General features: G+C 38.4%; 1 protein-coding gene across 20 annotated transcripts in view; it reads right to left on the bottom strand.

The window, feature by feature from the left end:
* The window catches only part of ATP10B (ATPase phospholipid transporting 10B (putative)), a 227591-nt gene that overhangs the window by 17361 nt on the left and 182523 nt on the right, over positions 1-27707 (bottom strand). For all 20 annotated transcript variants that reach the window (XM_085591030.1, XM_085591032.1, XM_085591039.1 and 17 more), the window contains 7 exons: positions 18102-18306; positions 14454-14539; positions 11764-11870; positions 8057-8188; positions 5556-5683; positions 4183-4435; positions 3058-3275 (listed from right to left, as the gene is read on the bottom strand). In XM_085591030.1, coding sequence (XP_085447156.1) covers positions 3058-3275; positions 4183-4435; positions 5556-5683; positions 8057-8188; positions 11764-11870; positions 14454-14539; positions 18102-18306 — 1129 coding nt within the window. The remainder of the gene's footprint in view (positions 1-3057; positions 3276-4182; positions 4436-5555; positions 5684-8056; positions 8189-11763; positions 11871-14453; positions 14540-18101; positions 18307-27707) is intronic.

Here is a 27707-nt window from a genome sequence, read left to right as displayed (position 1 = left end):
CAGCTATTATCCTCACCTCATTCCATCTGGCACAGTTTTCCCAAGTTCTGTGAACATGGAACAGAAATCAGCCAAGCACCTTTTTAGCTGTGCTGAGCTGAATGTTACACTCCATCTCCTGCTTGCTAAAGTGACAAGCAGTTCTTAAATAATCCTAATAATTGCAAATGAATTTACTGCTCATTTTGCAGCTGAACTGAAATCCAAAACTGGACCAAGGATTTGCACATTCCTGCTGCAGAAAGCTCTGGTTCTTCTGGCTCGGTATTTTAATATGTTTTTACTTCACATACAGGGACATGTTTGCAGTATTGATGCAGTCCTTTCTCTAACAAACAAAAAGATGCTAATAATTTTTTAGTTATCTTCTTAGGTCTACTAAAAAGACTCAGAGGCTGAAAAGTTAAAGCTGCTGATTTTAAGAAACCATTTCACAATATTGCACTGCAGTAGTCTGTGGGTGACAGGACTGTGCCAATGCCGTGCTTTGTACACAGAACAATCCCAAATAGCTTAACAGGACAATTCCAATGAAAAACACGTGTACAGATATAACTGTCCAAGCAGTTACGTCAAATAGTTATGTTGGGAATTCTATGAAATTTGAAACATGAAAGATTAGAATCTCACCGACACCTTGTACAATTTTTCATCCAATTTCTTCATGCATTGCCACAATTAGAATGAACACATCACAAACACCAAATTATTACATGTGTATCTCATCTCTCCTATCTGTCTCCATCCCACTCAATTTGTTTTTCATCTATATCCTCAATGTCTGCTGCAAGTTCTTGCCAAAAAGGACAATGTACTACTGGGCATTTCACTTCAGCAGCTTTCTGAACTCAAAAGTTTCCTCTGGAAAAATCGAAAATTGACAGGCTAATTGTGGCCTCAGAGACAGGTTTTAAAAACCAAACTATATTAAAAAAAAAATCAATATTTATCAGAACAATTTTTCTCATTTTCTTTTTCACATTAAGTTAAAACAGCACTGACCTGGATTTTCAGCCTGAACATATATTAAAAACCCTAATCAAGTAAAAAAGAAAACTGAATAAAACAGCACTAATGATGATCATTTAAATTTGCCACCTTTTCAGTGTTAACAATTTTGTCAGTGAAAATGCTGATATAAAATGTCTAGTGCCATTCAGTTTTAAGGTTTAAGGTTTCCTCATTAACTTGATAGCATTTCTTCTCCTTGATGGCATGAAAACCTGATGATCATGGGATGATGAAAATCTTTGTTAAATGTTTCTAATACCAAGGCACTACTTATTTGAACTATTAAATCTAGAAGGAAATGTACTGTCACTCTCTCAGTTTGTAAGAACTCCTAAAGGCAGAGAGAGTAAATGTTAATTTTCTATCGTGTTCCATTGTTGAAAGATATATTTTTCTTACAAACTTCTGTCTGCTGACATACACACAGGTCTACAAGCACACTCTGTATACCAGGAGTACTCAGGGTGCTGCAGATTTGTAGCAGAGTAAAAATGCATCAGATGAGGTGATACAAGTTCCAAAGGGCAGGAACTATAGAGACACCAAAAATGTATTATTCCCATTTTATTAATAGGGAATTGGCTCAGGTGGCAAAGGATAGTACTATGTCTCATTTAAAGGTCATACAGGGCAGGCTCTATGCAATATCTAAATGTCTCGAATTTTACAGCATCTTCACAATTGCCATAGGGCATTAAAACAATTTATCCAGATAGAGTGACACCTATGAGCAGCTAAGGCTGGTTATTTCCAAAATAGCAGCTTAATGTTCTTCTACAACAGAGGTATTTGATACTAGTTCCTCAGCTATTGCTTCACAGTGAATTAAAAAAAATGTTTATTTCTAGAAGAAAAAGAAAATTCCTGGCAGTAAAAAATGCAATTGGAAAATATAATGGCAAAAAAATTTATTTATCATCCTTCAATAGTCATGACCTATAAGCAGGTCTCAGAAATCATGGCTCATGGGTTCTCAAGAATCCACAGAGATGTTCTCAGCAACTCATGAGGTTTGGGCTGGAAACACTAGGATAAGACCTTACAGAATTCCCATATTCCAAGAACAGTTGGAGTTCTGAGTGGTACTTACTTCATGACAGCAGAATTGAATGAGATAAGTAGGATCTTATCTGCAGCAAATAAAGTTCTGAGAATTCTGCATTTATTAGACTACTTTTTAAAATAAAAAGATTTGGATGGGTTCTCCAGGCCTTTAATTTTAATTGGAATTCTAATTTTGAAAGTGTATGACCTTTTAGTGTTCACAAAAGCCTTATATGAAATGTCTGTTAAAATACTTTCAAGAAGAGCAGAACAGTCTGACTTTAATTAGGCTGTTTGTGAATTTGGGAAGCTTCAGACCTAAATCCTGCTCCCCCCTGACTGCAGCCTGCATGCTCCAGTTGAGGAGTCTGATTCTTTGTCTCCCCCTTCCCTCTCTTAGCTCCAGCAAGGCTTGGATTTCTCCTCTCTACCTGTTGGCTTTCTGTGGCTGTTTTTTCATTAATCAAAAGGATGGGACCATGATCAACCTAAGCCTTTATTGCTTAGATAACATCAGTCTCAAAGGCCATGAGAGTTACAAGACAGCAAATAGTTGGCCATAGTCTAAGATGGCCACAAGTTCTTTGTTGCAAGACAGTATATAACTTTCTAATGCAAAGGACAGTCACCACAGAGCATGTTTGGCTTTTCTGACCTGTCACCTTTACTTCTTTCTACTGCAATGTGGATACTTTTGTCCAAGAAGGTCTTATTACATGTACACACATATAACTCTATTATAAAATCTAAACTCTTAGCTTATTCTATTACAATAACATTACTACACTATAAAACCCTTCACCATCTAATCTAACACAGTTTCTTACTTAAGGGTATTCTATAGAAACATAAGTGTGTGATTTTTCTGTTCAGTGTCTGTGTACCTTCCCTTCACATCAATCTAAGACTTCTTCTAAGGCGGCACATCTGAACCTCCTGAGTCTAAGGTTTCTGTTTTGCGTCGCAAGGCACAGAAGGGGCGGCGGGCAGCGCTGTACTCACGATGGGGCTGCTGAAGGCCACCGGGGCCTGGCCGCCGAGGCGCCCGCCGCCCGCGCGGCCCCCGGCCCGGCCGCGCTCGCTCTGGCACCGCCGCAGGGGCCGGGCGCTGCCGTGCCCGCCGCCCGCCGCCCTGCCCACGGCAGGAAGAGTGAAGTGATGGAGCTTTGTGAAGTCCTCGTGGTCTACTTCTAACGCTTTCTGCGTTCTCAGTCGCCTGTCTGGAAAAGAAAAATGGAACCTTACCTCTGATTCCGGTTCTTTCTTTTTTCATTGTTTGGGAGGAATTCTTTGATCGGTTAAAAAACCTGAAACAAACTAAACCAAAGCCAAAACATTGCAAAAGCAATCGCCAGAAAAATTTCACTGCCCACTGTCCAGCAGTTTTCTGGCAATTGCCACTGTTGTTATTGTAAGAAAATAAAAATGTGTTTTTGAAGTGTTCAGTCACTTTTATGGGCTTCTCTTAATGTTTTGTCTCTTCAGCTGCTTTTTGCAGTTGGAACAGGAGAGTGAAATATGGTATTCCACAAATCTGCTAGTGTTTTCAGTCACAGAACACAAACATCTTTTTGGCAGCTGCTTGCCAGTTTAACAGGATCCTTTCCACTGCACAGAGCACGGGAGCAATGACGAAGAAGGGGCCTGAGTCAGCGCCATGAATTCAGAGACCGCGTGCCAGGATCTCTCAGATCCGGACTGCAGCCAGGATCCGCTCCAGGAAAAAGTACCTGTATTTTTCATATCACACACAAGTGTACGTTTACATAGTCATGGAAATAATTACTTTTGGACCCAGAGAGTTTAAATATTAACTAGTATCAGTTTGTGAGCTTATAAAAGGCTGTCTGGTGTTCATTTAGATATGAAAGTGTTCTCTCTGAATGCAGAGCAAATCCTGGAGGTGCCTGCAGAGGGATCTAGAAAACATTTCCCATATGACTTCTGAATCATTTAAACACCTTCATTTTTGTGAAGCTCTGTAACAGCAGTCCCTCACAAAAAAGTGACTATTCCACAAAACACTACATTCAATCAGAAAGCTCAATATGTTTAGATATTAATATTTAAATTAATTACATTTAATTGCTCAGACAAAAAAAGCAAATATAAAAAAGTGTCTCTCACCGTTTTCCTGATGGGAAAACTCAATTCCATCAACAATACAGCGTCGGAATACCATTTTGTTTTCTGTTAGTGTCCCAGTTTTGTCTGAGAAGATATACTGGATTTGACCAAGGTCTTCAGTAATAGTGAGGGCACGGCACTGGATGGGCAAATCTGCTTCTTCATCATACAGGTCAATGTCGTTGTGAATTAAGAAGACTTGGCCCAGTTTTACGAACTCAATTGACACATAAAGAGATATGGGGATTAAAATCTGAAAGAGAGTTTAAATTCTCAGTGAGGGGTGAGATAAATTTCACTGCTTTCCTATCAGCAATGTCCTGGCAACGGCATACTAATGATTTCCAAAGAAACAGTTCCTCCTAGAGATATATTTTAGGGCTGATGAATAATAATTCAGGGGTGAAAAGAAATACTGCACACAATAGCAATGGAGAAACGGGTAAGTGGCAAACTTCAGACTAAACTCCTAGAGTACTAAATTCAAAGGTGGGTCTTTCAGAGGATGCCCCTACAAAGCACATTTTCTGGACATAGGATCAAGCTTGCTCTTACCCTTCTGAAACTCTAAAAGGATGGACTAGCACAGACTCTTAGTGTAGAAAAGTTTCACAAACCATTACTTTGCACACATTTCTCACTTACAATCTTCCTTGCCCTGAAATAATAATGAATTCTTAAGATGCACAAATATTCTGTTTCAGTAATGAAGAATAATCCCTCAAGGAATCTCTGAGCAGCTCTGAAAGTTATATTCAGATTTTGTTCATATTAAAGAAATTCTGTCCATTTAAATTTCAGCACTGACATCAAGAAACCTGAAAAGAAAATGTAATTTTTCTCCTCACCCAATAAGATATTATTTTGCAATTAGGCTTAATCGCACTCAGCTATACAAGCATCCTACTTCTAATTTAGCTTCTTTCCTAGACCAGATGAACCATACCTAATTATTATTCCCCACTGGCAGATTGGCAATTTTTGTTTCACTATTTTTCTGAGATGTTAAGTGGCCTTCTTATTTTGGAATTCTGGATATAGGCACAGAAAAAAAAAAAAAAGCTAGCATTTGGATGTAAATATCTTTTTTGAATCTGCTAGATATTCTGAGTTAAAGATATTATACATGTGTTTCCTATCTATATCCTTGTGGGGTTTCAATAGCAATTAAAAAAATCTAGTTAGAAACAAAAAAAAGAAAGAAAAAAAAATATTTCACACTTGGCTGATTTGAAACACTCCTAGGAATATTTTCAAATAGGATTAAGAAGGCACTGCACAGCTATTAATTGATATTAATTGTTCATTAGTGATTATACTAAATGTTGAGTAGCTTCTTCCTTGAAGGTTACAGAGAGGTTTTTGTGTTTTACCTGCAACAGGATTATCATTGTCAGGAACATGAAGAAACCGGCAAGAATGGGAGCCACAAAATTTCCATTCCAATCTGGGACATCATAAGGTGGATGCTCCCAAAACTTTCCTGTCCAAATGCCATGCCCTGCAGGAATGAGATACAAGACTGAAATCGTGGAGTGAGTGACAAAGCTTCTGAAATGTGCAGATATGGATTGCTCTGCTAACAAAACAGAGAGAAATTTCCAAAACAATGCTCCCCAAGCAATGCTGCAAATCTTTTTGAGAATGCAAAGCACTTGCAGAGCTCCGTAGCACATGCACATATTTGATATCCTAGTGAGAAATAAGTATTCAAGGATATTTTCATTCACCTCTGCTTCATCAGGTGCTTCCCATGTCTCTTAGCTCTGCACAGATCTTTTCTCATTCTGTGTTTCCCCACTGGAAGACTCCATCTCTATCACCTATCCATAAAAATCCTCAGTGCTCTCACAGAGGTAATCCTTAGAACCTTTGTATATAGGCAAACTAAAATATTTCTTATTCTCCCTGACCATTCTTGATTTCAATCTGTCTTTGCTAAGAGTTGACAAATCCTCTCAATTCAGTCTAGGCTGCTCATCTTTACATTCCTTCCATTAAATCGTATCTCAAACTTCTTCTTCCTCTGTGTTTTAAATACCAGTAGATATCATTGCACTGCTACAACAAAGCCTCTGTTGCAGGACTTAACAACATCCCATCACAATTGTTTTACCACTTTCCATACTGTCCTTATTGAAATAAACTATTATCAAGGAGATTACTAAATTTACAGCATCAGAAGCTTCCCACAGAGCTAAGGCAAACAACTTGGTTCCCCTCATTACATCATTTGTCCAGATGCCAAAAACATCTATCAGTCCAGCTCAATTAAAACTTCCATTAGCACCAGTTAACTGAGCAGTTGTTTTGCAGCATCTGCCTACTAAAATGCTGCCGAAAACAATCACATTATTTCAGCAATCCTCTTTGGCTGCTTCAAACCACAGTCACATCTGAACAAGGACAATTCTGTTCTTCAAGGCACTTCTTACCCCACTTTATCACTGTGTGCAAGAACGAGCCTGATAACTGATCCACCAGTGATACTTTTTCCTAGAACCCTACATTCAGACAAGGCTGCAAAGCAAGAACTCATGGTAGAGCCTCTGGACATTTTGGATGGCTGAAAGGTAATGGACTTTTTACCATTTTTCTTGTTTCATTTAGAATATTTGTTTTTTAACCTGATCAGATAAATTACTTTTAAAGGCCGATTTTTTTTTTTTTTCATCTGAGAATTCTTTTAACTTTAAATTGAAGGACTTTATTACTCAAGAGCCCCAACACACCAGACAAGGCAAGTCTCTAAATCCACATCACAGCAGCCAGAGAACAAGGAAAATAAAACCTCTGACTCACATAGAGCTCAGTTGTGAAACTGAAATCCCATTTTGGTGCCAAAAGTCCCACTGCAACATGAAGCAGTAATACTAAAGAAGTAATCAAGTCAGTTCAGTTGTTCTATTTTGGATGGTCCTTACTTCCCATGGTATTACACCTGATGACTGACTGGTATGTCACATCACATATCTCCAGGGCAGGCACAGGAAAACTTGATTTGACTGTCACTTAATCAGAGCAGTAGCACTAAACAGGTTGTCACTGAAACAAAATCCATTAAAAGAAAAAGGGACTCATGGGAGCCCCTGTTATCTCCCTAAAGCATTGCCCCATTCAAAAGTCAGTACACATAAAATTTGGTCCTTTGCTCCGAATAAGGAGATCCTGTTAATTCTGGCCTGCCTGGGACAGATTGCAATCACAGCTGGAAGGCGAGCAAGTGCTTGCATACAGTGAAAATGATATTTTTGAGATTACCACTCCAGTAAACTCCAGTCAGTTAACAAATACCAGTTACTAAATTCACATGTTCTCACCTGCAAGGACCTCAGAAAAATGCAGGCTATTCCAACATAAACAATTATTCCATTTCACAGCCTGATGTAAAGGGGCTTTTGTGAAGGAAGCTGTGGAGGATGTAAACTGAATGAATTAGTTATGAGCAGCTCATGGGCTCTAAATTGTGTCTCTCTGTTTTAGACCACTCCCAAACATATTACAGAAGACACTACTGAAATGAAAGTAAAGCAAAATCATTTTACTTTTGCTCTTGGAAAACCCACCCCCTCAAGAAGCACTCAGGAAGGAGGAAAGATCTCAGCTGACAAAAAATTGATTCCTACAATGCAGTCACAGGATGGCTTTCTCTTGCTTTACATGTATGATACCATGGTGAGGATGAATCTCATCTGAAACATTTATAGCCATATTTTATTCATCTGAATTGCTCATATTTGCCATTTTAACTCACCTATTAGAAAGGCTAAGGAGCCTAAAGACCCCAAGAGCATTCAGCTGTAGATCTCACTCATGTCTGTAACATCAATTTTAATCACCATTTGGGAAATAGATTTTTGTTAGTGCTTCATACCTACAGCTCCAACAAGGCACATCACAAACAGGAGTCCCACACATAAGAAAATATCCCTGTTCATCCTCTGCTCTATCCTGCTGCGCTTGTAGCGAGGACCGCTGTTGTTCAGCATGGCCTTCGTCTCGTGACCTTCAAAACACAAGTGAATATTATCATCTTCATGTAATATTTTGCATTTTAGTTTCATTTTTTAAAAAGTATTCTTTCCTCAAATGAGAGCAGGCTGACTAATGTTGACATTCAGAATTTTTCTTGTCCATCTTCCTATTGGTCTGACTACATCAGAGTCTAAATCTTGTAGTTTACCAAAAACCTCCATTATATCACAGGTTTCAGCTGTCATATACATTTTTCTGTCCCAATAACAGCAAATTTAGTAGGATCATATAGTTTATATAAATTATCAAAATCCAAATATCCAGAAGAAGAAAAAGAAAAATAGCAATAGTATTATATTTTTGCATTTTATGAACAAATTGTTTAGGTGCTATACAGATTCCTGAAGCCCACATTTGAATATTTTTCAGCAGCAATTCAAAAGCCACTAGATACATTTTGCATATTAAATAAAATTTAACAAGTCAATGAAAACCAATAATATGTAGCTTTTCACTATTTGGTTGTAAAGTGCTGACAAAACAGTCATATGAGAAATAAAAAAATCACAATCCTTAAACTTAGTAAGATAGAATTGAGCTGCTGTAATAATAATAATAATAATAATAATAATAATAATAATAATAATAGTAATGAAAAAAGGAGTGCTGCAAGAAGTCAAGAAGCAGAAATTACTTTTTCAATTCTATTAATGTTATCTAAACTGTGGCTCCACAACTGGGATATCTGGACACCATCTGTTGTTATATTGATTGTATCTTTTATGTTTATTTCTGCAGTCCTTTTTCTTGAAAATACAGACCCTGCAGACTTGTATTTAGTTTTCATTTGTATGTGCATGATGATGTTTTCCAAACTGCCTTTTAGCTTTCTCTAGGTAAATGATTTAACGCAAAAACTGGAAGTTAGGTGCAGTTCAATCTCACCTGCTGGATTCATTCCAGGTTTATATCAGCGGTTATTAATTAAGAAGAGAGCTAGAGAGAAAATTAGTCTCCAGCCTTATGTTCAGGACATTCACACAAGAGCTGGGGCTCCTGGCTTACTATTCCAATGAATATGTGATTATGTACACAACCTGGAGTTGTGTCAGTGGGAGCAGATTATTCTACCAGTGCTCCTGCCCTTCCAACTCACACATGAGCACAAACCCTCTTGCTCCACTTAGGCAGACATTCAGTGTACAGCTGTGAAGCAGGAGATGTGTGCTCACTCCCAGACAGGCAGAACTCAGAACAAACCCCAAGCCTTCCCTTTGGTGAGAAAAATCTCTTAACCACTGAGCTACACTGAAGGGGAGGGCACTGCTGCTTGCATTTCTGTTCCTCCAGCAGCTGCATGAATCTTATTCCTCACTTTTCTTTTATGTCAGGTGTAATGGAAGGCTTTGTATTGAAATCAAAACAAGCCAAAGCCTTCTAATCCCTCCTAGGAAACCCTCAAGGAAGTGTTGATGAATTTATTTCAGGAAGAAATCATGATGAGCTTCTTTCCAAATATCAGTTCTACCATTCCTTTCCACTTCAGGGGATCATCAGGAAAAGGGCACTTCTGTAAGACAGCTATAATCTTGTAAGGAACAGAAAATCAGAAATATGAGAAATAAACTGTTTTCTTCTCCTCTAATCCTCACAATTTCCTATGCTGTGAAGCACTACCACCCTGATGGTACCTTGTCTCTCTATTTCTAGATGCTGATGGACTAATCTAAAGCTCCTTTCTGGTACTTTAGTATATGAAACGCATATATTTCTTACTGCTGTCCCAATCACAATGACAAAACTACACTGGCTATCTGTAATGAAGTTTTTGTGTTTTAGTGCTATTGCTTTGTGTAGAACAATTTGGGTAGCCATGAAAAGTATAACTGTCCTCAGGTCAGATGAGAACTGCACAGACCAAGCAATTGCACAAAGTGATGGCTGTACTCCTCACAAAGGCTTCCATTAGAAAGAAAGTTCGAGGAGTAATAGAGTCATAAAAATGGAAAGTGTGCCATCTTATTATGTGACTGATCGTGATTGTTCAGAAAAGGTCACACACCATGATTAAAACCAGAGTATAATCAATGTCAAAGAACCCTAGAAATGAAGCTGATACTGAATGAAGCCAGTCTAATTTTAGGGAAAAAAAACCCCAAAACTTTTATGTAGACATTAACAATAAGAACTCAGTTGGAAATTGATTCGAAGACCTACTCATAGGAAAACCACCATGTCTGGGAATAACTTTTAATTTCTACTGGCAGCTTAAGCAACGCAAACAGAGATCCACGTTAGGATCTGTGCTGGTGGTCAAGGGAACATACTGGGAAATCTGAACTAAACAGAAGAAAATCAGGAACTGCAACAGGAGAAGGGAAGATAAATTACTCCAATTATATCAGCAATGATCCCCACTGAGATTTTTATACAGTAGTTGCATAAAAAAAAAAAAAAAAGATTGCAGAGTTTGGATCTGGCTCTCCTCCCCGCTGGGCATCACCCTTGCATGGGGAGTTCACAGAGATGCACAATGAGAGATCTACAAGGGCAAAGCTACCTTGGAAACATATGGGAGCTGCAGACATTTAGAGTCCAGTTGTGTGATAGTGAAACAGTTGTGTAATAGTGAAATAGTGACACCAGTCCGGTGTCAGGTAAATTATTCTGGGCTGTGGAGATTAATCTATGCTAAATGACTCTTGTAAAGGTGCGACTTCTCTTTTCTCTTGGTTGGCTCAACCCTGAACCCCTTGCTGCTGATTAGACATAAACCAGTTAATATAACTCTACTGGAAAGATAATAACAGCTAATGGGATTAATTGTTGTGTTTGGATTGACTTTTATTTACACTCTATCTGATGCAGAAGAGGACACAGCTGGCAAAGCCAGTGATAAATCATGCTCATTGAGTAAAAGCAGTGGTAACACTCCAAAGGTAAAAGATGCTGAGAAACAGATGAATTGACCTACTGCTGAACCTGGCACTGCTGCATTTGATCTGTGCCCCAGTACTGTCTCTCTTTGTCCATGTCTCCTGCATGAGGTTCATGGTTGCACAGACACACTCTGTCTGTGTCAGCACAAACCTGTGCTGCTGCTGCCTTTTCTGTCACCTCCAGCTGCTGCCTCACTGCCTCCTGCGTGCTGGCACTGGCACAGATTGAATGGATGAATGAAATTCACAGATGACTTTTTTTTTTTTTCCTAATTAGCTCTTTAGCTGCTCCAGTTTCTACCCTGAGGAGCCTGTGAGACCTCCCTTAGGGCAGCTGTGTAGATTTTATGACAGATGGAATTATATATAGCAAGAGCTGAGGGTTAAATACACCTGAGCAATTTTTTACTTCTCTGGATATTTTTACAAGATATTTGATATGCACAAGGACACTGTCACTTGCCAAAGACCCAGTGCAAGACTTGCTGTCTTTGGAGATGGATGAGTGATACCTTCACTTAAAAAAAAAAAGTTATGTACTTTTTCTGTGCACTACCAGTTTTTTAAACAAAATATCAAATTATGGTGCAATATTAGACTATACTTATTTTTTAAAGGATATTTACAGGGAAATTCTCAATTTACCTAAATAAAAAGTATGTCTTACCTGCATATATAACGATTCCTGCTGCAGCCTCAGTATTTCTGATTGTACATCCACGAAGCAAGAGGTTTTCAATGTTGAGACCTACCTGTTCATGGTCTGGCTGCTCCCTAGAAGAAATACAATCAAAGAGAGCAATTAATTTTCCTGCTTTAATGGAGTGTTAAGGAAAATTTTCATGTGTGTGTCTGTTGAAGTAATTTTGTAGGTCTTTTTTTGCTTTTATTTCCCTCAGTTTCAGGGGAAAAAAGTTACAGAGAAGTCCAAGTCTTTCTTTTAAAGAGCATAGTGTGTGTCATGATGCCAATACAAGGCAAGTTTTGTTTTCACTTGGAAACTTATTGGGCAGATTCAATATCTTATAAAAGAAAATGAGACATTTTGCAACTTCTTATAGACAAATTTATTTTAGAAAGATGAGCAGAAGTTCAGATGAATACATCTACACCCTGCAAGATCCTCTGTGAGTTGGTCATTCACCAAAGGTCTTTGTGAATCTCAGCTCACTCAAGCAGTCTTTGGGCTGAGCAACCTCCCTCTCATCCTGGATAGAAGACTTTTCATCCTGGCTAAAGGTGCCCCATCACATACCAGATCCTTCTGCTTGCAGAACAAACTGGTGAAAACCATGATGTTGGTGCCCCATCAGGTAGGCAATTTGTTGCTTGCATCTGAAAATTAATGCACACACCTACCCCTACCCACGGCTTTTATTCCCTCCTGAGGGAATTTTATTTTATTCCCTCCTGAGATCTTTACCAAAGCTGAGAGCTTGTGTTTCAGATGCCCTGTCTTGTTTTGTTATGCAAAGGTCAGGGTGGGAAAAGACCTTTTTTTCCTAGGATAATCATCTCTCTCTACTTTCTATTTGGTATTTTGTGCTTCATTTACCAGTCTTATCTCTCAAATGAAGGGCAAGGCTAGGTGTTATATTAGAGCTAAGTACAGTCCACTGTCTAAGTGCAGCTGCACATGATTACACATCTTAAACTAGACAAGGGAAAAGGTGTAGGTGTCAACAACCTACAGCTGGTGGTATTGTAAAAACATAATGCCAGAAATTTGTTTTTCTTGGAATCTAAATTCAGCCTTGGGGAACTCATTTAACAAAAGCATTCTTGCATCCCCTTGAACAGAATTTTCTGTGATCGAACATGTCAGATGGATGTCACTAAGTTATTTCCTATCATTTTTATCAGAGAGTACTCCTGCTATTTTATAGCAAGGCAATGAAGCCTCAGTAATTTATTGGGGGTTCATGGACAAAAAGATAGCCTGCTCCAAATAATTTGTGTTAACAAAATAGCTCAAATCTCAGTGGACCAAAGACAAACTCCACTAACTCTTAGCAAGTAATTTTCCTCAAAAAATTCTTTCTTGTGTTACTGAAGAAGGGAGAAAAAGGCAGCTAATTCCATGTTCCATCAAGCAAGTGAGATAATAGGCATTCACCAAAGAGATTTCTGTTACAGACTTTCAGTTGAGAGTTGAATATTTTGAAGCCAGTTCTGAGTCCCAAGGGTATGTATTTGCATTTCCTTGTGACATATCTCCTACATTTCTATAACCTCAGTGCTCTTTGCTAATTGGAGGGATTGCTTCAATTTAGATTATACCCAGTGGTCCCTGAAGCCAACAGCCACAGCCAACAATCAATACAAACTCGACCTCTTTTTCCCTTGTAAGATATTGCAGCAGAGGAGAAATGGCATTGCTATTAGAGGCACCATTTTACAGGGCACAACCTCAAAACCAGATTAGGTGTGGTCAGTGCTAACAGGAGAGAATCTCTGGTCTGCTCTGCCCCAGAGCTGGCCATTTGCAGCTCTGCAGGTGCAACACTCTCACTGCTTCTTGCAGAGCCATTAACTCCTAGTTTACCTACTGGTAAATTTAGCAAAGCTGGGGCATGCATGCTGGCACACCCATGCAGTTGAATTATTTGCATAACAACGGGGCATGCATTTGGTCTGGGGCAGTAGAATTTTCTTTGGACAATTCTCTGCCGTGGTGTGGGAATAAGCATGGACTGATGAGTGCTCTGAAGAGGGCCTTGGGAAAGGCTGCTGTGTGTTGGAGGGTGAGAGAATTTTAAGACATGAGCCATGACATAGAAATTTGCCTTATAATTCATAAATGGGGTTAAATCTGCTGAATTTGCTGTTGTGTCTATGCCAGAATTATTTAATGAAAAAGACAAAAGAGAAACCTACCCTACTTTTTTATACTAGTCTAGTGCATTGGTTCCATAGCATTTTGCATGCATGTTTGCTTTTTCTACTTTTCTAATAAGAAGAAACTCTGTATTGTTTATTAGATCTTGTACACCTTTTCCCTGTGGCTGTAAATGTAAAGATTCTAGAGCCATGCAGCTGGATACCTTTAAACAATTGGAAGGATTTATCTAAAATCTAACTTAGTCTAATCATCAGAGCAAATGGAAATGAGCTGATGTCTAAGTTTTGAAGACAGCTGAAACTTTGTGAAAATAGTTTGTATGAAACAACTGCAAATGAAGTTCTACCTTGCCACAAAACAGAGTCCAATCTACATTTTATATTGACTTTTGAATCTGGGAATAGATAATAGTGACAACCATCAATTTCATCAAAATATGCTCTTTCCAACTAGTTCCTCCCAGCGGAATATCAAAGTACAGATCCAAAATGTATTTAAGGATAACAAGTACTTACATATAACCTTTGAATTTATTGAGATCATTGTTTGGCATTTCACAGATGATGGTGTTTTGGAAAAATTCCGGTTCAAACACAGTATCCTGCAAGAGAAAACACACTGAGTTTCAGATCCAATGTATATTTGGAATTCTAAACACTAAAAAAAGCTTAATTTAGACCACCAGGGCTGGGGCACTTGCCCTAGAAGGAGAGACAAAGACATTTTAGCCTGAATCAAAGCTTCAGGAGGGCTGAGTATTTTTCCTCTTCTTGAAATAACAACTGGTTAAAAAAGGTGAAGAAAATGCTGTGTATTGAATAAGACATCACAGATGCCAATTAGTGGAAACACCTGTCCTCATTTTAAGTGAATATAACAAAGATAGGAGATTTAGACTACATATTAGGAAGAAATTTGTCCCTGTGAGGGTGGAGAAGCCTTGACACAGGTTGCCCAGAGCTGTGGCAGTCCCATCTCTGGGAGTGTTCAAGGCCAGGATGGATGGGGATTGGAGAAACCTGGGATAGTGGAAGATGTCCCTGCCCATGGTAGGGGTTAGAACAAAATGAAATTTAAGGCTCCTTCCAGCCCAAAACATTCTGGGATTCTATGGTTTTGTGAAATATTCAGATTACTTACAAAAGAAAAACAGTGGTCAACCAGGAGCAAGCTCAAATTAAAATAATTTCAGGATTTAACTGGGTTTTTGATTATGCTAGGAGACTTATGTTACTGTTCAGGATGGTATAAACATAAAGAGACCACACTTTTAAATGAATATATTATAATCAAAGAAAACTGAAAGCAAGACTAACAGCAAAAATCTCCCTTCACCCAACCCTAAAGTGGATAAACAAATCCAGAAGAGGGAAGGCAGTAGAATAAAGCCATACTGCTGGGAGAGACAAAATGAGACAAAGCTTTTCAGGCTAAGGGTTCACTTGGAGTTTGGAGTTGAGCTGAGTCCCACTTGATTTTACTTGAGTTCCCCAGTGTTCAGGGCACAGCCTGGGCTTTGGACTGCATGAAACAGCCCAGAAAGGAGACAGAGTGAGAGGTACTTGACTGCCATAAGTGCTGATTGAGTCTGAACTGAAAAACACACAGAGCTTTGATATTTGATTAAGAAAATGTAATAAAAATGGGATGTGAGAATTGTGAAAGATATTACAACAAATAATTATTGCTGTGCCACAGAATTTTAAAAGAACTGAATCTCACTTGATACAAAATCTTCCTTTAGGAAGGTTGGAAATCAAATCTGCTACTGGGCCTCCCTACTTTTTTCTGAAGTGAGCACTGTGCTTTAGTTCTTAGATTATTTTCTCTCTCTTGTTCTTTTTTTTTATAAATGATACATATATTCCTCTTTTTTTAACTATGCACATATATAAAGTACAAAAAATTAGAGAATATGATAAAAAATTGTTGGAGGAAATATAAAATCTTCAGGAATATAAGGGCATTTTGCATACCTTCTGACCCATCTGGCTGAGCATTTTTAGAATGTCAGTTAAGAGATAACTTTTACCTCTGCTGAATCTTGTTCAACTCTGTGAACTCAACAGGAAAATCACTTCATATTTGGTTTTGCTAGAAGTATTTGTATAACAGAAAAACAGGAAGATACAAAAGTCACCTGGCATGTTCATTGCTAAAAAAGAAAACTATTAGGCTTCTAGATAGAAAGGGGTACAGAATAATATTTCTTGTATCAATTTTTTTCTCTTTTGATGACAAGAATTTTATATTTGAAAATTCAAATTAGAAAGCGTCATAAAAAGAAAAAAATAATAATCCTTTCTCTCAGTCTTTTACAGAGAGTTGTATTCAATATTCCTAAGCATATCACAGAATCACAGAATGGTTTGTGTTGGAAGGGACCTTAAAGATCATCTTGTTACAACCCCTGCCATGGGCAGGGACACCTCCCACTAGACCAGGTTGATTCAGAGCCCAGTTTAACCTGGCCTTGGAGACTTCCAGGGATGGGGCACCCAAAACTTCTCCGGACAGCCTGTGCCAGGGCTTCACCCCCTCAAAGGGAAGTATTTCTTCCTAATATCTCATCTAAACCTACTTGTTGTCAGTTTGAAGCCATTCCCTTGTCCTCGTGCTCTTGTAAATAGTTTCTCTCTACCTTTCTTGCATCCTAAACTGAAGAACTCCAGTTAGTTCTAACCCAACTGAAGAACTAACTAATATGTATTTATTTCCTTCCTGTTTAAGGAGTCACTTTATAGGCAGAATTACATCTGAGGAGGTTTTATGCAGTTCATAAATCACAGGACTAAGCAAAGTTCAAAGAGCAAGGAAGGAGTTGGCACATTAAAACCTGCACTGGGGTTTTCCATCCAGCACGCTGCTGACACAAACACACCACAGGAGCAGGGTGATACAGGAGGTTTTATCAGCTCTGACCTTCCTGAATGGCATTCCACCCTCTTAATGTGACATTCCTAGGCATACAGTTTATCTCAGTAACAACTCAAAGTCTAAAGAAAATCACCATTAATAGGCAGTCTGGGGCATAATTTAGCACAGGGGTATTTTCTGATATAATGGAAGACTTCCACACATTATGAACAACTGAGGCAAAAGTTTCCACTTTGTGTAATGATAGAGCACCCTCTTCTCCTCTAAAAGGAAAAATAGATAGAAAACCTACCATGTAAATTAGAAGTACATGACAAAAATGCAACATTTAAAAAATATTAAGTAGCCAGTTTACTGTTTTTCTGTTAAATCTCTACATATTAAAATTTCCAGTGCTTCTTATGAACCAAACCTCACCTTAATTGTCACTGGAAAGCACTGGAAAAGGCTATGTGCTGTGTGCTATGGCAGCCACAATATCAGAAAGCCCTTAATTGTCTTTGCAAAGTGATTTCCATTTCAACAACAAGCAAATAACACTGGAGTACAGTACCTGATTTCAACTGATCATGGAAATGTTGTGCTTTTATTTGATGCCTGGTTGCTCACTGGCAGCTGTGTCCCAAACACCAGTAACTCCAAAAGATCTTCCTAGTGGCACTGGTTCTAATTGCTAAATAAATTAATGTAATTCCTAGAATTCTTGGTGAGGTTTTATTTCCTGTCTGCTGGAGTGATTCCAATGGAAGTTTTCCTCCTCACACTCCTTAAACTTGCTCTGGGTTATTTGAAAAAGTGCCCTGATGTGTTTTTAAGGATACTTGAAAATGTAACAACTATCCCTAAGTCATATTTTCTAGTTTAATTCAGGTTTATCCAACATGAGCCACATGAATATAGCACTAAAGTGTAAAAAGGAAATGATACTGCCTATGAAAAGGAAACGGTGATTTTAAGAAATGGTGATTTTTTGGTACATCACAAACTGATGTCAAACATATAACTTAAAAAAAAATATTAATTTACCTTGAATTCCTATTAAACTGCCAACCCAGAGTGCCTTAGGGCAGCTCCCAGCTGAGCTCTCACACCTCCACCTGCCCATGAAGTGAGCATGGTGTGTCGGGCGCAACGGAGGCACAGAGTCCTTAAGGAACAGATCCAGGGATGCAGGAATAAATATTGCCATGCAGAAATAAATCCCTCGGGGCAGTGGCCTTGCTGTGGCACAGTGGCCATATCTGGAGACAAAAGTGCACATTTGGGGCTGCATGCCCCAGACTGACCTGGCTGCTGAAGCCCGTCACGACGCGGCGCTGCTTGAGGTTGGTCTCCCCGTCCAGGTTGGCGGTCTCCAGGTGGCAGATCCCGTTCTGGTCAGAGGAGTAGAGCAGCAGGATGTCTGCTGGGACGATCTCGTTGCACTGCAGCTGCACAAAGTCCCCCACTCTGACATCCTTCCAGCACTTCTCCACGTAAGCGTGTTCCTCCCTGTCGCGTTAAAAGCACACCGTGGTGAGGAGTGGCTTTAGGAAGGCAGGACTGCTGGGCACTGGGGCTTCTCAAAGAGAAAATAGGGCATGGGGGCACACTGACCTTTTAAAGGACACAGCACGGAAGCTAGAAATTAATGATTCAGACACTTCCATAGCACCACTTCACCATATGTCACATTCAAATGAAATCTTTACATGCAATAAAACATTTACAGCAGTTCTCTCATTCTAGAACTAGTCCTATAATCTGCACAGCAAAATATATCAGACAGTTCAAAATAACAGAGGTATTTTTGAATATCTTATTGAAGAAATTCAGATTATTGTTTTTGACTGTGACTGTTCCCTATATACTCTCCAACATCAGCATATAGATCCTGAAAGAAGCAAACTGATACCTCAGCCACACTTGCTTCAGCTCTTTCCAGTTTGTAACTCTCAAGAGCTAGTTACAAATTTTGAGCTTAGTGTACAGAAACAACTTCAAAAGTAGAAGAGCTGACAAATGGTCTCTTAGCATTAAGAAAAAAAATGCATCCATAGCCCAGATTTAATGGAAAAGTTAAAATGAGAAACAAAGAGCTTATAAATTAACATAAAAAATTTAATAAAGTAAAAGAGCCTATATGGGTTTTAAGGAAAATAAATTACTATTTCATCAACTAACTAAGCTCAGCAAGTAGTAGGCTCTTTTTGACATTGCATTTTCAGTAATTAATCCTTGAACTGCTCTTAACATCTAAGCAAACCAGAAATTACACAATAAGCTTTAAAATTAGCGAATGGGCAAAATGCACTGCAACAATGGCTTGGTTCCGCTAACTCCTTGAGAGGAAATTATTTTTTCAGGATGAATAACTGAATCATCTTATGCCTTGCTCTGTGAGAGGGAAAATGCCCATGATACTTTACCAGAGAGACAATAAAAGCCCTTTTGTAATGACTCATAGTATCATTTTTGGTTAAGTTTTTAATCATCCTCATCTATTGGATGGAGAATTCTCTCTTTCATTGAAGTGTTTGTGCCATGAGAAGGGGAGCAGTGATAGAAGAGATAAAGTTTTGCTGCAGTTCAAAGCACACATCCAAGCACTGCCTCACTGCCATTCCAAGGGCTGCTTCCCTGGCTTTCTGCAGAGCAGAGCCACAATGCTGCCAGGCAAACCCTCACACTTGGCTTGTGCCCTTATCCACAAAACAACTACTAACAGTTACCTCTGCAGGTTATGCAAGAAGTTAAATTCTGCCCATTTCCCAGTCCTGACTTTTTAATAAAAAAAACCAGAACCCCCCAACCCAATTATTTGAATCACTTGAAGAACTTACTAAACAATGGGGTTGTAGCAATATTTTTTCATCTTACATTAATTTTTCTTTCTTGAATTTTTCATTCTTATTTTGTCTGATTCTCCTTACCTGCATGGCCTTTTCCTTTTGTGCAACAACAGACATAAAAGACCACACAGAAGAACAGAGGTTTGTTGTAAGTTAATTAGATGCTGCTATGCATTAAAAAAAAAATCTAGCTAAATTTCTATTTGAAAAATATTTTACCAAGTGTATGCTGAGTACTGAATCCTCTACAAAGCAGATACTAAGTTAGTATAACAAATCAACTATGTAAGTAACAATCCCTTCTATGCCAAACACCTTCTGAATAGGATTTCTTAATTTGTTTGTTTAAAACATGAAAGAAAGAGTGCAATATCAGTTTAGAGGAAGTAGATGTTTTGTCTTGCCATCCTAGACATTTGAATGCCATTTATAGTTTGCATATAATTTTACTGTGGCTTCTCCATGGTAATCCTACCTCTCTGTACGTCAACTCTTGCACAATTCAGAAGTTTACAGAGTGTATTTCTCATTTTGTTAACTCATAAAATGCTATAGATGGGCCTTGTCTAACTGGCTCTGTTCCACATCAGATGAAGGAAACCAGATTCACCCAAATAATCCACAGAAATCACTGATTTGTAATTTTTATTTTTGAATAACTACCTATGAAACCTACATTAGACATAAAGCTTCAGGGTTCTACCCAGTCACTAATTACAGGGGAGAGAGTGAGTCAGAAAAGCCAAATGACTTCTTTCAGATCAGAGGAAAAGCCTTACTAGGCACAGGGACTGCAGTTCAGGGATTGTTAGAATCCCAAACCTGCTTTCAGGTGAACTGTCACTCTATCCCAATGAGTAGTCAAAGAATACACATTTTCTGCTCCTGAAGAAGAGTTCATCTGGACCTGTAAGATTACAAGTTGTATTATATTATAAGATTAATAATTAAAAATACTAAAAATAGCACAAAGCTTTTCTACAGCTTTGTAGGGAATTGCCAGTGGATGAAAGGAAGAAAAGTATTTCATGATGAAACTGGTGCACCCCACGGCAGCACTGTCCTAGTTGTCTAACAAGATTTTTCAGATGAAGCAATTTCCTTTCAGCAATCCCTGTAACTGGGAACTCTGCCCATTTTATGTTCAGTGATGAAAGTTAACAGCACAAGCTCTGGTTGCTAAATAAACAGAGGAGCTTAATAAACCCAAGATGGTCTGATGAGAAACACACAAAAAAGGCAAAGGTACTGAACCAATAAAATAAAAATCACCAGATGTGGGGATTTTCAGTAGGTGGGAATCTGGAAACTTGATCCTTATAGGGCTGTGGCACACTGAAGACAAGATGTAAAATAAAAGTTCTTCAGTCCCTTCTCTCTTTTACCAGGCATTTTATCAAAAGCACATTCAAAAAGTGTTCCCTTGCTAATAGATATCATGATGATGCCCATCAGAGGATATTGCCAATGAAAAGAGGCCTTGAACAGTCAAAATGATGTCTGCCAGAACTGCCACTGAACTCATCAAATCTGAACAAAAGGCCTGAACTAAACAGATTTTATTAAGTCATTTCTGGGAAAAAGAGCATAAAAAAGTCCTGCTGCAGTTGGAGCTCATGGGGAAACTTGAATAAATTATTGACTTTGTGTCAACAATTTGAGTTCACTTGGAGTCAATAAAGATAAATTTCAACAAAAAACTGTAAAAAATTTTCAAAATGCATGCTGAATGGAGGGAAATAAAAATTATTGTTCTGGTATACAGAAAAAAATTAAATAAAAGTAATTTTTCATATGCACTCCACAGCATGTGTGTCTCCTAGATTTGCTTAGAGGAAAATCTTCAGAAATCTTTGTCATCTAGAAACATTTTACCAGACAATTATTCCAGTGAATCTTATTCCCTATAATTACTGCAAGCTCCATCCCGGGAACCTTTGCAGTTCAAAATAAAGATATTGTTTGCTCTGCACTCTACCCCCCCCCTGAATTGTCACCAGGTCATGGCACATAGAAAAATATATCAGTGTTGTCATCCCATCCCATCCCATCCCATCCCATCCCATCCCATCCCAGAGGGGTTTTTGTGCCAGCCCATCAGCCCAATGATGTCATTTAGCAGTGGCCAGTCCTGTACCCAGCCCCTGCCTTTCCCCACAGCCCCAAACGCTCAGGATTTGAACACTATGTTAAGACAGCAAAATCACCTTTTAAAAAAAACTGAAATGGAATATTTCTAAAGTCTAATAAAGTACATACACTTGTATCATACTAGCATTCCAAGTTTCTCAATGCTAATAACAGATCCTGTCTTACGTGCTTAAATTGCCTATAGCATATATAAGTTGCTTATTTTCTTAATGATACAAGCCTATGCTCAACTTCTGTAACCAATTGAAGCTTACATAAACTTTAAGTAAGTACCAGAACTTTATAAATGTATTATTTGTTCATATAAATGGTTTTGGATTTATTTTAACTCAGCTTTGAAGAAATAAAATAAAATAGATGTAAACAGCATGTTGCTTAGACTTTTTTGTAAATTGCAGATGATTGTATTTAGGATTTTTTTTTTTTTTTACTGCCTTGAGCAAAATACTATTGTTTCAATTCTTCCTGGCACCAGCTGGAAGTAACAGATAATTTCAAGGTCACTCAATTAATGTATCCTAATCATTAGCATTAGTTTCTAGGGACACTCATTAACTTGTGAAGTTTCTGGACAGCACAGCCTACATCAGCTTTTTTGATAGTCATATCCTTATATGACCATGTCATATCCTTATATGACCATGTAGCTCTGTCGGTCACATGGTAGAAACCTACCACTCTCCAGGCTTTAATGGTATGTTAAAAGTTCAGCCAGTTAGGTTGAATCTGAATGCCATAAGGCCATGATTTTTCAGGTCTCTGAGCCAAAGCCAGAGATTCTTATTTATTTGGTCTTAATGTTTAGTCATTAGCTCCTGCTGCTAAGCCATTGCACCTTTTCTGTGAAGCAGCTTTAATTGCCTTGGCAGGTAATAGATCTTGAAGAAAGCTCTGATCAAGCAATACATGAAGCAGTGGTAGCTTTAGTAATGTATTTTATGGATTTTCTTCCACAGAGGCTGAGGATTCTCCCTGTAGCAATAGACCCTGACTGACAACGACTGCAGCTCACTGCTCTTCACTTTCAAGTGGGGCTGCCTGGACCAGCTGAGAGTTGGTTTGCATTTAGTCAGTTCAGCTTGTCCCATGATTCTTCACAATGCAATCATCAAATCCTACATAAGGTGTTTTAATTTCTTCATGATTTTGGTAGCAAGCTGTGTCACGGTGACATAACACACCTGAGTGTTCTGCTGGTTAAGGACATTTTCTCAGCTCACTGCAAGACTGAAGAAAGCCTCGAGCAGAAGGCACTGTTTGTGCCTTCAGTCAAAACTCACTGCTAATTCAGGTATCCACAGCTAAACTAGGTACAAAATCTCCATAGTCCATGAGGAGCAGACAGGAATGACAGGGATGGCAGAGAACAACACAAATGTTGAAGTCTGGCAGGGGGAGTAGCTTGCAGCTAATCCAAGTACATGCTTTGTGGCTGTCACAGGAATGCACCTACTGGAGGTCTTCAGCCTCCAGCTGATGAGATTCCTGCACTGCTCAGGGCAGGTACCACTGAGGTGTAGAAGCCTTGATATTGCTATGCCCAAGAAAACTGCAATTTTGCCTGTGGTGAGGTTTTGAGTGGGACACAGGCTTTAGACCTTTTTCCTTGTGTAAAGTCTCCAGCAGGCTCCTAGTCTTTAAAGTTATGCTTTGTCAGATAACAAAAATAATAAAGCAGAAAGAAAAGGCTCTTTAACAAGTGAAAACTCAGTGCTGCTGACCAACACTTTAATTTAAAGTGTTGGCAAGGAATCTTTTTGCTTACTGTGCCCTTGTCAGAATGGGATTTTCTTCTTATCTTGCTTTCTACTTTACAAACTTTCAGGTTCACCTTGGATTGAATGAGTTGCATATTATGTTTCAGAGAAAAATTGTTTCTCTTTAAACTCTGAGTTTTGACAGTAGGTCAATTCCTGTTTTCCAGCATGTCCCCACCCAATTTCTCTGTTTTTCTCCAGATGCCCCATGCCTCTTTTGGTCCCTGCATCCCTGGCACTGTCACAGACAGGGGGAGCACCCACAGGAGGTTTAGAAATCCAGCTGAACAAATCCAGCCTACAGATGAAAGAGGTTCAAACAGAAGGGCAGCCTTTGTCTTTGCTGCCCAGCTTCCCATAGAAAACAAAGTACCTGTATGTATGGTCACCTCTAGGCAAGCAAATCTCCATTGCTGTCAGAGAGAAAATTGCAGCACAGAATCACAATACTTCAACAGACTGAAAAATGTAATTATCTTTCAAAACAGCAGGTCCAGATTAAGCCACTTTCAGTTTTTCAGCTGTTGGCAGTTCTGATTTCATGCAACACAGTTATGAACACTTTGTTTTTTCCTTTTTTCTATACCTCTGCTCCAGGGCTAACCCAGAGTTAGTGCTGATGCAAAAATCTTTAAATGTTCTAAAACCTTACACTAAGCAGACAAAGAGTCAGAATCAAGGCCAGCCTAAACTTTTTTGTGCCACAGACATGAGCAGACAGAGAGGAGGAGGAGATGGATGCTTGTAGGAACTACCTGAAAATGACAGGGTCTGAAAGTATTACAGAGGAGCTTTCTATGGAAAGAGTAATCAGGCTGCCTCCTTTAGGATGCCTGTTGGCTTACCTACTTCTCCAAAAGGTCCACAGGATAATTTAAGGCTTATAAACAAGGTTTCTCTGAGTCACTGTCTCAAATATCTGAATTTAGGTTCTTACAATTAAGAAATATGAATTGCTTAAATAATGTTAATGTTTTCTGTGGCTGCTACTGTGCCATACTGAACTGTGCATAGCCCTTGCATTTGTATCTTTATGTCTATTAAAACACTGAGGATTTAATCTTCCAAAATTGTGAAATTGATGCAAAAACCTGTTTGGATGCTATGGAGTATTTACAGAGCTTGATGCAACCCTTGAGGTATATCATAGCCAAGGTATATAATAATTACATATCAATTAGTTCCTTGAACATTATAGAACTTCAAGAAAATTGACTATATATAATAACTTTTAGAAACTACTGCATTGACATTCAGGTTTGTGTACCACATTCAGTGCTGGACCTTGTTAGTAAGTTATGTCAAACTGAAGAGAGTTTAGAGAAAAATAACCGTGGGAAGTTTGAAGGCACTGACTGACAAGAAAGATGAAGAGAGAAATCTGTGCCAGTCTTAGAGGTCTCTGAGTTTTGCATATAGGTACAGCCTTATAAAATAAGGGCCTTGTTACCCTTGTAAAACCATGGCTCAGGCCTGCTGCTGTGGCTGAATAGAAAAGAACTGTGGAAAAGAGACTCAGCTGAATTAGGGGTATGAAAATGAGTTATATAACCATTGTGTGTTCACATCGTGGTGTATGGTGGTTGGTTGAATTATGTTTGTTATGCTTTAAGACTATGTAACTGATAATGGACTAATTGCTTTAAAAGGCCTGGTTTTTGCAATAAAGCAGCTCTCCTTTGCACCTGCCTGGGGACTCTGTGTCACTATGAACCCTCACCTACATCTGGGTGCAACAAAGTGAATATGATAAAAATCAGATATATTTGAAGATTATAATTAACTGCTATGGATGGAGTCTAACTAATTAGGTTTCCATGAAATCAGGTGACCTGAGAAATTTAAATGCAATTAAAGAGGGATAATAAAGTATAGCATCATAGAAAATGCTTTGGTGTTTTGTAGTAATGGAAGTCTGCCTTGCTTGGAATATTTTAAAGTAGACAAAGTATATTTAAAAGAACACCATGGGAAAGCAGGCATTTAAACATAGGTCTGTACCATCTTCAATTGAATTTTTTGCTCTCTCCTTTTGGTGCTGTGTGATTCGTTCCAGCAGCACAGCACATTGCATACAGAGTATGAGTCCAAAAGTACAAACTCCTCAATGAAGCATCTGGGTTATTGCATCTCCCCCAGGACACTTTAATGCCTATTAATTGTTTCTCATTTTTTCAATTAAACATTCTTTAAACACACTACTAGAAGTGTCTTTTCTTTCATTTGACCAACAGACTAGATTTCCCATTTCAGCTGATCTCTGTGAAAAGAAAATGAGAATAAATATGTTTACAGGCCAGCCTATTTAATTTTAATTTCTCTTTCTCTGTGCTGAAAGAAGGCAATTTACTTCATTTCCCCTGGTCTTCAAGAAAGTTTTGGAGAACATTCAGTAACTAGAAAAGTTTGGTTTGCCTTTGTATTTCTTTTGGAAAGGTGCCAGAGTCTTTATTAAAATCTGAAATAAAGACAATATACACTCCAAGATTACTTCTTAAAGTCTAAGTAATATGTCATCGAGGATGGAAGATCAGTTGTTCTATTTAAATAATTTTTTGTGACAAGATTAACAAGATTGCAGTTTCCTAAAAAGACTTTCACCTATGTTAAAACAATTACCTATTTTCATGATTCATATGGAAGAAAATTAGAAGTCATCATGCCCTTCCATGACTTTGCAGCTAGCAAGAAGAACAAGAAATATCAGCTTCCCAAAGTACCAGAGAAGCCTGATTGCAATTATTCATAATATAATAAGCTGTAGTGACTGATCTGATGGCAATTGTTATTACCTACAGTTTTTCCAGACAGGATGAATGCTGTAGTCTGAAGCCCTTCTAATTTTCCTTTCCCTTACATCACCTTTTTGGGCCACTTTGGTGAAAGACAAGATCCTAGACAAGCCTGATTCATACATCAAAATCTTTTTTGTGGGATGGAATAACCAATTTTAAGGCAGGCCCGTCTCATGTTTCTGCATAACAATCTTGAATCTGGATCTGAATTTATGTTGTAATTCCATGGTGGATATTTTTCCCTTATACAAAACAAGTTCCACTGTATTCCCTACTTTTCATGTTCCCATAGTAAAAGGCTTTCAGATCTAAACTGGCATGGTTTCTGTGTGTAAAGAGGAAATAAATAAGATCCCTCTGCAGATTTATTCATTAGCACCTACTGCCCCACTTATTCTGTTCCATACTGGTTTTAACAAGTATTAACAAACAATCCATTGCCTCATAGGCTAATGCAACACTGGAAAAGCTAGAACGTTCACCCAGACTGACATTTCAAAGATAGACAGAAAAGGCAGTTTGCCCCCCTACCCAACGAGCTACAATTATTGACATTCTTCACTACAGAAGAGATCTTAAATATTTTGAAACTTTTAAAATGCCAGCTTTTTTCAAAAAAGTTGGCAAGGAGAGGAATGTAGGTTTTTAAAATGATAAATCACTATCTATATGTGGGTCTAAGTTTAGCCCCTAACAAGCAAACTTATTGCTTCCCTGTTTAACCAGCAGGACATACAAATAAAAATCTGACAAACACATGCAGGAGAAACAAACAAAAACGACAGCCCCATGTGATAAAAGCCAGAGTTCTGCGAGATCCTGCTCATGAAAACACATGTTATATAAAGCACTGTTGATTATTTTGAGGGATGACAGGCACATTCACAAAGATGGAAAGTTTTGCACTTCTGACTCCCAGATGTGATATTTTATCAGGGAGAAATAATTTTTGACTTTGCTGAGAGAACAGTTTTGATACAATAGAACATAATTTTCAATCTTCTGAATGTCCTAACAGCAAGAAGTCATGAAGCACTTTGAAGAAGCGAGAACAGACACATGTCATTAATTCTTTTAGGGGTGACTAAACAGAGGCATATATTACTATCTTTCATTTCTAGACTGTTTTTACAGGTTCATTTTACATACTGCCTAAGAAAGAAAAAAATAACTGAAAGCTAGTCAACAATTTAGAGTATAAAATAAAATGTAGTTTAAAGGGCCAGGTTTTTAAGTGATTTCTTGGCATCTAAGAATGTAAACAAGTCCCATGACAGATCTTGTTCTGTGCTACCTTATATCAGTAGAATTAAACCCTCTTGAAAATGTCATAGAAATTCAGCTGCTTGGAGCCCTTT

Source organism: Lonchura striata, chromosome 13 (genome assembly GCF_050655825.1).
Source record: "Lonchura striata isolate lonStrDom1 chromosome 13, ASM5065582v1, whole genome shotgun sequence".
Classification (NCBI taxonomy): domain Eukaryota; kingdom Metazoa; phylum Chordata; class Aves; order Passeriformes; family Estrildidae; genus Lonchura; species Lonchura striata.
Note: the sequence above shows the minus strand (reverse complement) of the source record. Positions and strands in the feature narration are given on the sequence as shown.